Here is a 14,120-nt window from a genome sequence, read left to right as displayed (position 1 = left end):
ACTAGCTAATGCTAGGCATTTTTTGGTACGGGCTACACACAGGCACGAGAGACAAACAGGGAGGTGCAGGGTGTACGACAGGTAAAGCATGCTGTAAACATAATTGTTCTGTAAGCTTCTCAGGGCTTTTAGACAGGAAAGCCTCTACCCCTGAGAACTTGTGTTGTAGGTGGACATTAAGGACCAAAGGAAGTGTTGCTAACACTATTTTAGAGATGGGGTAGTGCAGCGCGAGAAACTTGTTTCTGTGTCTGTCAGTAAGAGTAGTCTGATAGGCCAACACTTAGCTTTTGGGGAAAATTTTATCTGAATTGACATGCTCAAGGTCACACAGGGCATGTTAAGCCAGTATGGATCATCCCATGTCTCAGCCCCGTGATTTTTGTTCCACACAAAGGGTTGGCAAAAGCCAGTGGTCTCAGCGCAGTCAGCATTTTCTCCATACTTCCGAAGCCCAAGATATGCTTTGGTAGTATTTGTCTGTCCTATAAATGCTTCTTGCTACACTTCATCCATGGCTGAATTTCAGGGACAGAGTAAGTTGCCTCTATATATAGCTGATGAAACACTTTGGGATCTTCTGACAATGTCAGTTGCTACTATGAAGTCAGCAATGCGGGTTTTTTTTTCAGATTTCTATGCTTTTATTTCCAAACCTGTCACTTGAAACAATATACTTTAAAAAAATATAAGGTACACTTGGTTCTGTATAGTTAATATCATCAAGTATGAATAGAATGGGTATTTTTCAGTCAGAGTTTGTGCCTCTTGCTGCAAGATATGGGGGGGGCTAATATGTGCAATGCCCTCAACATTTCTTAGCTCAGTTTGGTTCCCAGATAATGTTCTTTTCTTCTTCCTTTCTGCTTTTCTTCTGTATGTGTTCATCTTGGGAATATGAAGCAAGTGTAACATTTATTCGTGTTGTCTTTGTACTGGGTTTAATTCCTTATTTTGTAAGTTTTTTCTAAACTTACAAAATAGTGCATTTTCTCCAGTGAAGAAGATGGGTTGTGTTTATTGTGTTAGGAAAAAAAAAAAAAAAGGCTATTTCTCCCAAACTAATAAAAATTAAATACATTTTATAACACACCCCACAGTTCTGTTTAGCTTTGTCTGGGAGATTTAGCATAGTTTTTGATACAATCCAACATTTTGGCCCAATCTAAATTATCAATATCTTTAAATAGTTCAGATATTTGTTGGCTAAGCTTTAAATGAGTGGATATTTACCAGAAGCAAAAGTACATTTTTAGGGACAGTTATGACATGCTTTGAAAATAAGAGGGCTTTTTGACCACACTGTTATTATTCTTCTAGCAATTTACACAAGAGGACAATCACTTTGAATTTATTTCCTTTTATCTTTCATTGACTCCTTTCTTGAGAAGCCATCCTACTGTTCTTTTTCACAAAGAAACAGGCTGTGCCTATGGAAAGAGGATTGCTTAAAGGCTCTTCAAGTCGTAAGATGTCATAAGATTCCTTATTTCCTACGGCCTTTCTGAGACAGTTTTGGCAGAGATGAACTATTGTATTCCTGCACAGAAGTGTAACACATGAAAACTAATGGTAATCATTTTCGCATCGGTTGCCTGTTTCATATGAGATTGTTTAAGTAGAGAAATCTGGCTAATTTCTTATTCTAAATCTCACTAGGTTCAAATAGAAGAATGATCTGGTGAAACATTGTTGCAATGTTCAGCATTTTGGAAGTTTTATTAAAAATCTAAGGTTTTGTGAGGAGGAAGAGCAAGAAGCAGGTTAGAGGTATTGAAAGTCTGATGAACATCGAAAATACAGAGGAGTGAGTTCTGGATAGAATGATATGATGGCTTTTGGGAAGCAAATGGGTGTTAGATATAAACTGAGTGAAACAATTTTCATTTCATTTAAAAAAATAATTATAAAGGTTGACACAGGAGGTGAAAACTCTGTTTTCCTTTAGTTAGAAAAGCCCTTTGATTCTCAAGGAGCTTAATGCAAAGCATGCCAGGAGGCTTTCACTTAGGTGGTGTTAGATTCAAAGATCCCTCCTAAGTTGGAACAGTGATAAGAAATGCTGAGTAAGTTCATCCACAGGCCTGCTGCTGCTGTTAGGAAAGTTCTGGCCTTCTCATGGGCAATGATATCTTGTTGCCACAGTGTTCTCCTGGGGTAAAGGCATTCTTCCAGACAGGCCCTTACTACCATTTATGTTAGCATGAGCTCACACCTTTTCCCAAATAAAAGATAAAAATAGTTGACAATGCAGCTCTGCCATCTCCATTTCTGACCTCCCTGTGCTACCTTATTTCTTCTGATCTGTTTGGCAGCCATGATGGTGCTTGGGTATCTTGCCATGTCAGCTTAAAATTCTGCATATATGGTTTACTGTGTTTCTTCCTCTTTCTCTGCTTTAGATTTTTGTCCTTTCCTCCCTGCTCAGCTCCCTTATTTCTGTTTTGATTTGATTTTCTTTCTCTTTAGGCATAGTTTGTAGCTGTGAGGCTCTGCCAGCTTCAGTGGGGATAGTCCTAACCTATCTCTGATGTGGGAATAAGCTGATTGAAGCACATTGCCTTATTCATAACTACTCTCCTGGGGACAGCTTTCCTTTTCTCTAGGTAAGCTGGAAGAGGCAGATCCCTTTCCATTTCAAGTTTGGCATCAGAGTTCCATTTTGGCTCTCTTTCCACTACGGACCTCCATTCATATGCTTCCCATTTACCATCCACACAGTTCATTTATAAAATCAAATTAAAGTAGTAAACAAAACACCAGATACTCCTCCTAAAGCTCCATCTATAAATATCTCCCCTGCCTACTCATGCTGTCTGATTAAGGGGAAGTAAGCAGTTATTTAAAGAACCTGAAATGGGTCAGATTCCATCAAGATAAGCAGGTTTTTAAAACGAGGATATTCTCTTTAGCTTGCTGTTTCATAGGTAAAAAGCCCAACTGTCTCAAATGAACATTGAGGAAGTTGAAGCCCTTTATGTTGAATTAAAAAAAAAAAACAACAAACCAACAGATTTTTCATTCTGAAATATTTTCTTTTTCATCCAAAATGAATTAACACAACCTACACAAAGTAGTTTTTGAAATATTTGCACCTTATAGAAAAATGTGGGTCTATTCCTGTTTGGAAGTAACTTGAAATCTTTTTATTTTCTCAGACTAGATGAGAGATGATACTGTGGGTCTACCTGTTGGTTCCTTAGGACAATGGTGACTCCAGTGCTAATCCGTAGTGTGACTGGATACTCTTTGTCATCATAGTGCCTCAGGTTTTATTTCATTACATTAGCACTCTGGCCCTTGTTACAGGATAAGGGTCAGCAAATAAAACGTGGCTTTTAACTAATACCTCCCTGTATGAAGCCTCTAGTACCCGTAAAGCTCCCCTGTACTGCACAGTGGGAGTGGTGTGGTACTGTCTGACTTCGTCAGCCTTTAAAGGTTGGAACATATGGTCCTTGAGGTCTCTTCCAGCCTGGAGTTCTTTGATGGCATTCTATGATTCATCCAAATAGATCCTCAGAGCAGGCAGTGCCAAGAAAAGACATGAAGATGGTTGCAATGGCTCACCTCTAGTGAGGTATTGTGTAAAAAGTCACAGGTTTTGGTGGTGCAGGAGAACTCTTTGCACGAGAGACAGCTCTGGTTCAGAGCATTACAGCTTTGCATGTGTACTTCTGGGACTCCTCTGGCTTCTCCCTGCTCTTCCTCTAGAAATAGAATAAGAAGAAATAGTTTTACTGACTTCAAAGGCTTACGTAGTCATTTAGGTGATTGAAATCAGATATGTATCACAATCTACAGATGTCTGCCCAGCTGTAAAAGTAAACCACACAAATTACACCAGGATACACATAATGTGTGCATACATTAAGTATTTTGGTTTGTAATTGCTATTTGATACTGTCTGAGAGTATCCTAAGAGAATGATCATCACAGGTGGAAATGTAGTAACCTTGAGAATATTTGCATTGAGCAGGTGAAAAGCATGTGATTCTGACTTTTCTGCTTAGATTTGAAATTTGATTTTTAGACTGTTTATCTTACAGTATATATACATCAGTCTTTGGAAGTTCAGCTTGCTTTGCATGAAACATGTTGCAATCCTTTTCTGAATTCCAGTCTGCAACCTTAGTGCTGCATTTATGACATTTTTTGAGCTGATGGGCAGGTATTAGTGGTGCATGTATGCGTGTTCTTCTAAATTGCGTAGACTCATGGGATAGAAGGTGGCTTGGCAGGAAGTGCACCTTTAGTTAGTAATAGGAAGTGGAGGACACATGATGTTAATTGCACTGGTTATTTGTTCACATTGGCTTAGAGACCTCTGGTTGCCTCTACTGAGTGTAGTTCTCCCTTGTATCTGACTGTCTTTTACAGCTTCCGAAAGCTCAGCTTTTGTGAGCATTTTCTTTTTCCTAGGTAAGGTTGGAATTGTATCCAGTGTGGACACTGCTGGAGGGGATGACCTTGGCTAATGGTAGGTGCAGGCATTAATGACAAGCTACATGAAGAACCTAGTAAACTTGCCATTTCCCAGAAGAAACATTGTCGCCAGGGCAACTGAAATGATACGTATGACATGGGAGATAAGGGACATGCTTGCCAGGATGTGTGATCTCAGGGCTGGCTTTTCAGATTTTACCCTGTGGAAAGCATGGCTAAATGTTTCCTGCCACATATTTATAAAGTTACTAGTTCCAGAGACCTTTGTATGTGCTTCTTGGGATGTACTGAGCGTATTTCCTCATTAAAAAGACGTGTTGCTTTTCTACATTGTGCTCCCGTACTTCGTGGCTTAACGCCAAACCTGAGCTCCACCGGAAAGTTGTTTCGAGTATCCTTGTCTGCACTGGCTCTTGGGAGCCTTAGTCTGGAAAGAAAAGCGTAAAGAGGCTCAAGGGTCCACTTGGACTTCAGACTAATGAGAAACAGTGTCCAACTACATTAGCGAATTATAGATGAAGTAGAAATCGTGTCAGCAGGGAAAAAAAGGGGGATGAGAGCCAGGTATTTTGTCACATTGGAAGCAAGGACAGACAGACAGAGGAGCTGACAGTGATTTGGGGCAGAGCTCTTGCAGGCGGTACGTTCCTTGCCGCCCCGCCCCTGGTGCAGGGGGTGGTGGCCGGGCCACGGGAGGGCTGGGTGCCGCCGCCGCCGCGCCATGTGACAGCCCGGCGGGGATAATAAGCGGCATCGATGAGCCGCGCTGGGCTTCTCCGGAGGGTCAGCCGCAGGGACATACAGCAGCAGCAGTAGCAGGGAGAGAAGGGGCAGGAGAGAGAGGGAGGGAAGGTCACCACAAGTCAGCACCTACCTGAGTTTCAGCTTCTGCTCTCAGCAACTCATCAGTATTCACTGCCTGTCACCTTGGAAAAAGAAAGAAAAAGACACTGCTACTTACAACCCGTCAGCAAGTAAACTAAAAACGTAGTACAAGCCACAGCAGCTGAAGCTGATCCCCAGGTAGCATGAATAGCATGAACCAGATAGATACAAACATGCAGTACACCTACAACTATGAAGAAGATGAGTACATGACCCAAGAAGAAGAATGGGACAGGGACCTGCTCCTGGACCCAGCATGGGAGAAACAGCAAAGGAAGGTCTGGAAGTAATGTGTGTTTGTGTATGCCTCTGTGGGGAATGGTGTCCTTTCTTACTGCCATGCTGCATCTGGAATTGCCAGGGCTGTGCAGTAAGGGCTACTAGTTTTGTAAGAGAATATATTTTACATTGTATAAAACATGTGTATGATGTATACTAGCTATGCCATATTTTGAGGATAAAGTATTCACTTTTTGAATTCTTAAACGAAACCTATGTAAGGTGAAACTAATGGATGAGAGGAGTTTCTTTTTATATTGCACTGGAAGTATTCTATCAGTACCTCTATATTTATATATTGGTGTTTCAGTAATTTTTAACTTTAATTCCTGGGTCTTCCTTTCAGAAAGCAAACTCTGAAATGATGTCTGTGCCTGGTTGCTTTTCAAAAGCAGTAAATGGCAATTATAAACAGGGACATGAAGGAAATGGTTCACAACTGGTGTGCTAAAATTTTTGCAATATTCCTGAGAACACGCTGAGAAATCACTTTTGAAATTGTGATCTTGCAAGTCAGCTTTATTAGAATTTGCTCTTAATTCTGACTGAATGGTCTGAGAAGGAAAATATTGCCTAGACATAGATCCAGGCTAGAACTGAAAAACTGTATTTCATGATTAGGTTCCCACATGCCAATTCACTGTCTGGGAAGAAACAGATCTGTAAACTCCTTGCAACATACCATTGCAGAAGAAATGCTTCTTACCTTTTAGGTATAAGAAAACTATTGCACAAGCAAGTACTGCACATGCTCTTTTTCTGAACACAAGCAGAGATTATATCCCATTGGTACTTTTGTCAGTGGTTTGGTACTTTAGTAATATTTGCAGTATCTAATTTCAGAACACCGAGTTTTAAGCAGCATATAGAAAAAGAGAAATGTTGTAAAGGATTTGTTACTTCCTGATGTAAAAGGTGATGCTGAAGGCACAGCTGACAGATCTGGGATTAAAAGGTTATCTGCTGGTTACAAGAATGAAAAAAATAAAGAGGGGGACTCAGAGAAATGGTGCTCTGGGCAAGAAGGTTGAATATACTTTTTGTGAGCAGCTCACTTAGTAGAAGTTGCCATACTGATGACAGTCTGGCCTGCTGTTACCATCACAGCTTCTATAAAAGCGATACTATAAAAGTAAGAGCTGTTAGAACTGTTGGGGCCACTAGGTTTGCTTTCCATTAAGATTGGTAGACCCAGTATTTTCCTTTCAGTTTTCACTTATAGCCTTCCTTCTTCCTGAGTTTTAGGTGGTTTTACTCATTTTCTTGCATTTACACTTGTTAGGATCCTCCTGTACAAGTATAGTGGGAGAAATTCTGGGGGAGGTTGAAGTTCACGTTTGTTGATCTACCACCTGCTGCAACTCCTGAGCAATTATTAAGCTGTACTCATCAACACATTTGTTTTAATTTACATGGTGGACTATGCTTTTTTTTTTTTTTTTTATAGTGACAATGGAAATTATCTTGGTGCTTCAGTGCTTTAGTGATTTGAAACTGCTCAGCCAAAACAAGTCTTGATTACATCTGATTAGGATTCAATTGTCCAGCATTTCGGATACTTCTGTTTTCAAAATAAAGAAATAATGCACTGGTTGCTAGATAGCACTAAGGTGCAGTTTTCCTACGATGCAGATAAATAATAAAAAATAAAGCTAATTTGGATTTTTTTTACAGTAAGTATCTTGACTTTTACAGAAGAGCAGGGAGCAGTTTGTATAAGACCCCATAGCAAATGCTTTGTTCCCATTCCTCCAAACAGACAGTGATTTTTCAGAAAGTCAGGTTTCCACATTGATCAATTAAACCAAACTTTGCTTTACTTCCACAGAGTAGGAAGATTGCAGCTTTGCTCCTTTATGTTGGCTTAGTTTTAGTATTAAGTTGGTACAACTTCCAAATAAAATTCATGGGAGGGAATCCTCATTCCTTGTCCTGGAAAGGAGCCTAAATTTATTATTACATGAAAAATAGGTACTTTTGTGATAAAGGGCCTGCTAAACTTTATAAAATTTCAAGGCTTCTGTATTTTTTCTAAGTGGTGCTAGAAGAGTTGCAGCAAGTGCTTTCTTTATTTCCTTATTTATGAGGAGAAGATTGCAGATACATGGGCACAGATCTTTGCTCTAACTGGTAATAAAATATTGAAAACTGATCTCAGTGGAGCCCTGGCAGTTGGCAGCATATATTTTCTATTAGATAGTCTTGGAACAGACCAAAAATAAATGCCATTGTTTCTATTGTGGGCTGCCCTCTCCAGACTTGCCATTTCAGTGATACGCCTGGTATGAGATCTGTCAACAGATGCTGGTAACACATGATGACATCCATAGGATTACAATGGACGTGACGCCTAATTATAACCATGGTTCATAGAGTATTATGGTCTGCTGTAATCCAGGCTCCTTGGTGGTTGCAGATGTCAGATTAAATATGAAGTACACTATAGGAAAGGAGGCTGAGTTGTACCTTAGCTCTGTCTCCCTGAAAGTGAACAGCAATTTAAATGCTTTAGTTGGAGTTACATTTAGCCTGTGTCAAATAAAGAAATCGGGAAAATACAAGAATTCAACCATTTGCTGGATTAGACAGTATTGGTGAAAACTTAAACAGGTTTATATGGTTGGAAGTTTCAGGCAGCAACTTTAAAGACAGACTAAATGACACCCCCCCCCAAAAAAAAAAGTCATATTTTGGATGGGCATGCTGTCTTCAGTAGGAAATAATTAGAGAACTAATTACAGCCTTGGTGACTTCTAAACATGTAGATGGGAAGCATGAGATTGGAAACTTCTGAAATCTACTTGACCCAGCACACTTCCACTGGCCACGTGTGCTTAAACAGCAGTTGAAAGACCTATGGAAGTGGTCCCTTGTTCCTTCAGCACCACATGGAAACACAAAAGTATATAGGAAAACAAAAAGTCTGGCCAGAGGGGGTGGGATTCTCTTGTTCACTCTGCTCTGTAACCTTAGGCAAGGTCAGCTCACCTCAGACTTTGGTTTTCCCACTGTTAAAAAGATGGCAGCAATGATAATTGTAACAACTGATAGAAGTGGTTGGTTCTGGGGTATGTCAGACTAGTGATTAGCGGTCTCTCAGTCCCTGCCCTGATGGACTGGAGTGGAAGTAAAAATCATGCTATCTCATAGTAGAAGACTTAAAACCTCATTTCTCTTCTCTTGATGATAAATTTATTTCTTAAACTTCAAAAATATTTCAACAGATTCCACAAACCTTTTAATTTTCACTAAGCCTGTGTCTTAATGTAACTAAAAGGAACATAGGAAAATGCAATGTCCCTTAGCTTAGGAAACCAAGTACAGCAGTGCTACTCAAAATGCAAACATGCTATATACTGTTTGCAACATGTTTGAACTGCCAACCCTCTTAGTGAGCTGTGTGTTAAATGGTGCCCTTTCTTATTTGTAACTTTTGCTATAAATACTTTATTTTAGGAGAATGGGGGTTTTGAGTTTTGACGTGAGGTGTGGTTTGTTAGTTTTTCAAGGAAGTCTTCAGCCTTCAGGATAAAGAACTGAAGCTTGTGAATTCTTCTTCAGGGCAGTTGTATTGTAAAGCACTCAACTGGCTTCACGTATTTCATGTGGGTCTTCTCCAGTCATTCAGACATGTCTGTGACACTTCTGCATTAACACATGTAAGGAAATAAACAGAAACATACTTCTTGCCTTGCTGATACTATTATACATAAATGATCTTATTCTAGCTTGCTTTATGGCCCTGATACCACTGCTTTGTTAATGCAGAATGGGTTTTAATGTAGGTCAATGAAATTTCTGACCATTTTGATGGGGTTTTATGCTGGTATAGAACAAACAAGCAGACTCAGAATATTTATTTACCTTCATATTGCACTCTGTGAATGCAAATATTCTTGATGACACTGAATGCTGTGCATGAGTGAGGACTTTGGAAAAGTTTTTTGGGAAAGAAGCTGTGTCTTTCCAGTCTTCAGCAGTACATAGCAGATTACATTTTCAGTGTGGTCTATAAGGATTATCTGCATTACCTCCTTTGGCTGGTAACACAACTCCTGTTGTCCTTGCAAATAATTAAAAAAAAAAAACAAAACCAAAAAATTAAAAAGAGCATTTGGAAGTTACATGCATGGCAAATTCTTTGGAAGAAGCTACCAGGTCTATGAATTATGGATAACACCCTTCTTTTTCTAGTGTTGCTGCAACTTCTAAGTTCAGCAGATTTGAGAGGTTCATTGCAGTCTGAAAGAAAAGTTGACCTTGTGTTCAGTCTGACTTCAGTGTCTATAAATAGATGTACAGTCAGTGTCCTGGATTCACTCTGAAGCTTGTGTGGTCTTCTATGGATGGAATCTAAACTGATTTCTTATCAGAAACCTTTTCCTGGAAGAAGTCTACTGGTGAATGAGAAGACAGATGAAGTAGTGGAAAGCTTTATGCTTCAACCAGGAGGAGGAGGAGAGAAATAACCAAGCCTGAATGAATGAAACAGAAATGTAAAGCAGAAAAAGATTGGCAGGAGAGGCTGGGTGCTACTAGCAAAATTCAGTACTGTAGAACCACTCCTCATGGATTTACAAGCTCTGAATTGAAATCATTGTCATGGAGAAAGTGCAGGTCTAACAGAAAACAGAAACAGAGGTAGTAAATGGAGAGTATGAGGTGGTTCCATCTAGAGACCCCCTCTTCCTGTCCCAGTACCCATACAGTATTGAAGCATGGAAGGGTCACAAGAAAACTCAGGGGGTGCGATGAAAGCTGAATAGATTGGAATGTCAAATCCCTATTTTCACAATTTATGTGGGAGTCCAGTCTTGTGGAGTATGTGAATGGTGGAAACCCCTTGTAAACTTGAGGGTTGGACTAAACAATCTTTATAAGTCCCTCCAACCCAAACCGTTCTGTGATTCTTTGAGAATACAGCAGTATCTACAGTGTGTCCAGGGCATTCCAGCCTAGGTCTTGCCCTTTTACAGAGATTATCTGGAAATAATCAAAGTTGGGGGTCTGGATGTGGTTTTGAGGGGAGGCAGTATTTGGGTTAAGCTCTCATAGCACACAGAGAAACCAACCATCTCGAGGGCTTTAATGGGGTGAGACTTTTTACCCATGTGGACCATCAGTGGGATTGTTGAGAAGGCACAGAGATTCATCTCAGCAGTGAATGTAGGAGGTGTGAGGGAGGCAAAAAGTACACTCCTTTCTAAGGGAATATCAGCCTTCTCATTACTTATTCCCAGTACTGACCTGTTAACAGTTGGATATTTCTTATAAAGGTGGTGGTCCTGGGTTGAGTATATTTAGGACTAAATTCAGGAGGTGATTTAATTTGTTAGGAGGAAAATCCTCCAGAGTCAAAAGCAGAATGATAATCAGCGGGAAAATCATGCTGTACTGAGACCTACGTTGCAGTTCTTTGCCTCCCTTCCCCTTTATGCACCAAATTAGGATGACATAGGTACCTTGGGAATTATATAGCCTGAAATGCAGGATCTATAGAAGAACAATGTCTTGCCAAATGATACATACCACTATAGATGCTGGTGTGCCTTTTGGTAACATGAACTTTCAGCAGTCCAAGGCCAAATGCCTCTCCTCCAGGTGCATCAAGAATTTTCGAACAGTGGATGCCAAAACCTCTAGCGTTAAGAGCACACATGTGAAACATGTTATTTCTGTTCGAATCCTGGGTGCTCTTCAAGTGACCTTCTCAGTGGTAGATGGCCCCATGTAGGGTCTGACTCAGAACTTGGTAGTCAATGGTTGGACTTCAGGGTTTTTTTTCTGCCACATCAAGTCTTGATTTTTCAGCAAATACTACAACTGTCCTAAACATTAGACACTGATACAATAGAAGAGTATGAAGTTGCAGTTTCTCTCAACCTAGGAAGAGTTGCCATGAGGGTAGAGGGACTCCGTATAGAAATATGGGATGTGTTTATGGCTTGTCCTGTACAATTGGCCTCTTCGAGATTAGTGCTTTTTAAAATAGTAACATGTTAAATTCTTCTTGCTGATGTTACTTGCATGGAATGGTGCTTGAGAGGAGCATGCTGAAAAGATAGTGGAACAATCATATTTTGTCAGTGCGCTTCATATTCTGTCTTGGAAGCTGTCAATAAGGTGTGCAGCTAAAGAAGGCCCGAAATACTGTGGTGCTGGTGTAGGAAGGAAAATTCAAAGAAAGCTATTATGAAATTCAGTTAACTAGAAATGTTTATGGAGGTAGTTTTTCTTTTGAATGGGAAGGTTTTCTTTATACTAAGTGTAAGAGATCAATATCTTACTCAATATTATATTTTTTTGCTTAAACTCAGATGGCCCTCTGAATGCTGACCCATTCCAGGCTCTGTGGGCTTTTGTTACTGTCATCAAATGGGTAATTCCTACAGTCCCAATTCAGCTGCTAATTGCTAATCACTCCCAAATATCTGCCAGCAACAGAACTTGATGGTTATGAAAAGAAAAAAGAACCATTTTATAATGGGAAGCAAAGACTACCTCCTGCCTGCACTCACAGTACACACCATAACTTCCCCTGAAATTCATACAGAAAAATGTCTGCAGATACACTGATCCAATTAGTAAGACAATAAGGGTGGGAAGAAAGTATGGGTCTAAGTGGGTTTCCATAAGCTGCAACCAAGGTGCTTAAGAGCTAGAGAAAAGCTGTGTGTTAAGCAGTGGACTTTGCTATAATCTGTTTGGGGTAGGAGGTCTGCATCTTGCTGTGGATCTGTGTTTGGGTCACTGGAGAGCTGGAGAGGCATGGGAGGTGTTTGCTTGGAGGAGCACTGAGAGTCTTCAGCTCTGAGACTGCAGAAAGCAAGGAATCATTGCTCATACAGTTTGTAGCCCTGTGGAAGCAAAGCAGAGCTGCGGTGTATTTTGTAAACTAACGAATCGTAGTAAGAAAATACTATGATTACATCATCAATTTCCAAATTAAACTAAGACAGCTCTGCAAGCTGAATTTTGCTCTTTGCCAATGGGGTAACACAGTTCAAAATCTTCCACCAAACCCCTTCCATCCTCTTATACAAGCAAGACAGAAGTGGTTTCATCATTATAATGGAAAAATTGGATACCAAATGCCTAATATAAATTTAATAGCTGTTGTAAATTCTGATCTCATTTAATGATGTTTGGTTTGGATAGTAATTTCTGTATTGCACTGTACAGTTCTACTGAATTAATTTCAGTGTGACTGAGCATTAGGATTTTCTTCAGTTGTGAATGATGGAGGTTGAAGCTAGATGATCTTCAAGTCCCTTCCAACCCAAACTATTCTATGATTCTATGGTAATGATAGTATTTTAGAAGTTGTACTGCAGAGCCTGCTTACAGAAGAATGCGCTGGATTTGTATCTGGACTGCAGAGGGACATGGTGCAGGAAGAAATGTGTCAGTGAAATAGAATTAGGTGGAAATTTGTGCTGCTTAGCTTTGTCCCAAGTCAAAAGACATCCCTCCCACATGTTATTTTATATCCTTGCAAGCAAACAAATATAAAAGTGCTTACACAGCTGGCAAAGTTGAGTTGTTCTGGATAGCTTTACTGCCAAGCATATTTTATTCTGAGCTCTAATTATCAGGATAAACAATGTGTAAATGTGGTTGTATTCCTTTACTGTGAGCAGTGAAAAGTTGCTGACCCTGAATGTGTCTTTTATGGCTATGCATCCTTTACTCTCAGCTGATACCAGAAGGAGAATGCATTCACATCAAGCACTCCATTTCCTCCTAAACTGAATTTAATTCCTAGTAGTTTAGGGTGATTATAGGTTCTTCAGTGCCTGAAGAACATCATTTCATGAAATGCTGTGAAGAGGGTGCATGACTTTTGTTCTTATAATTTCACTGGTTTTGTTGGTTTTAAATATGCCTCATGTTGAGAGGCGATGTGTGAAGCTGATCATAACTATAAAGGTGCTATACAGTGCTCCTTTTCTACCTGATAAAAGCAGGCAGGTATTTAAAGATAGAAGTTACCTCTTTCCACATCATTTAACTAGCAAATACAATGTTGTGATCACCCTCTGTGACTGTTTCTCTACGTATTCTGTAGTTGCTCTTTCTGCTTTCTCTTCAATACAGATCAAGATGGCATGATCCTAGTAATCCTCAAGCTACTGGTATGAAATTATTACAGGCCAGGTGTTACTGCTCTGCAGAAACAGAGCATCTGCAGAGATATGCACAGCAGACTTTGAAATTCAATGTTCACCTTTTAGGAGGTGTTCCACTTGAAATGGTAGCTGTGGAAATACACTTGATTCTTTAGAAAGCCTGTCCAGAGGGAAGCAGAAGCTGCCAGTTGTCTGGCTAATGTTTAGTTAGTTTGTATATTTGTACCTCAACTTTTAATGTGTGCTAACAGGTGAGAATTTTTGAATTTGTGCCCTACGTGCAAGAATGGGCACTGCTGCTCCTGGATTTCCCTGTTTGAGTTGTAAGGAAATATCACTTTATGTCTTCCTCTCAAAAATAGTGGTTGTAATAAGTAAGTG

General features: G+C 39.9%; 1 protein-coding gene across 3 annotated transcripts in view; it reads left to right on the top strand.

Moving 5' to 3' along the window:
- The first annotated feature begins 5,221 nt into the window (after nucleotides 1–5,221).
- Nucleotides 5,222–14,120, top strand: part of ACTN2 (actinin alpha 2) — a 68,778-nt gene continuing 59,879 nt past the window's right edge. For 2 of the 3 annotated variants that reach the window (XM_062637397.1, XM_062637398.1), the window contains exon 1: nucleotides 5,222–5,609. In XM_062637397.1, the coding sequence (XP_062493381.1) occupies nucleotides 5,475–5,609 (135 nt within the window). In that variant the 5' untranslated portion in view covers nucleotides 5,222–5,474. The remainder of the gene's footprint in view (nucleotides 5,610–14,120) is intronic. The other variant, XM_062637396.1, reaches the window with a different exon arrangement.

This window comes from Pezoporus occidentalis, unplaced genomic scaffold (assembly GCF_034315485.1).
Source record: "Pezoporus occidentalis ecotype Australia unplaced genomic scaffold, CSIRO_AGI_Poc_V1 ctg52, whole genome shotgun sequence".
Lineage (NCBI taxonomy): Eukaryota > Metazoa > Chordata > Aves > Psittaciformes > Psittacidae > Pezoporus > Pezoporus occidentalis.
Note: the sequence above shows the minus strand (reverse complement) of the source record. Positions and strands in the feature narration are given on the sequence as shown.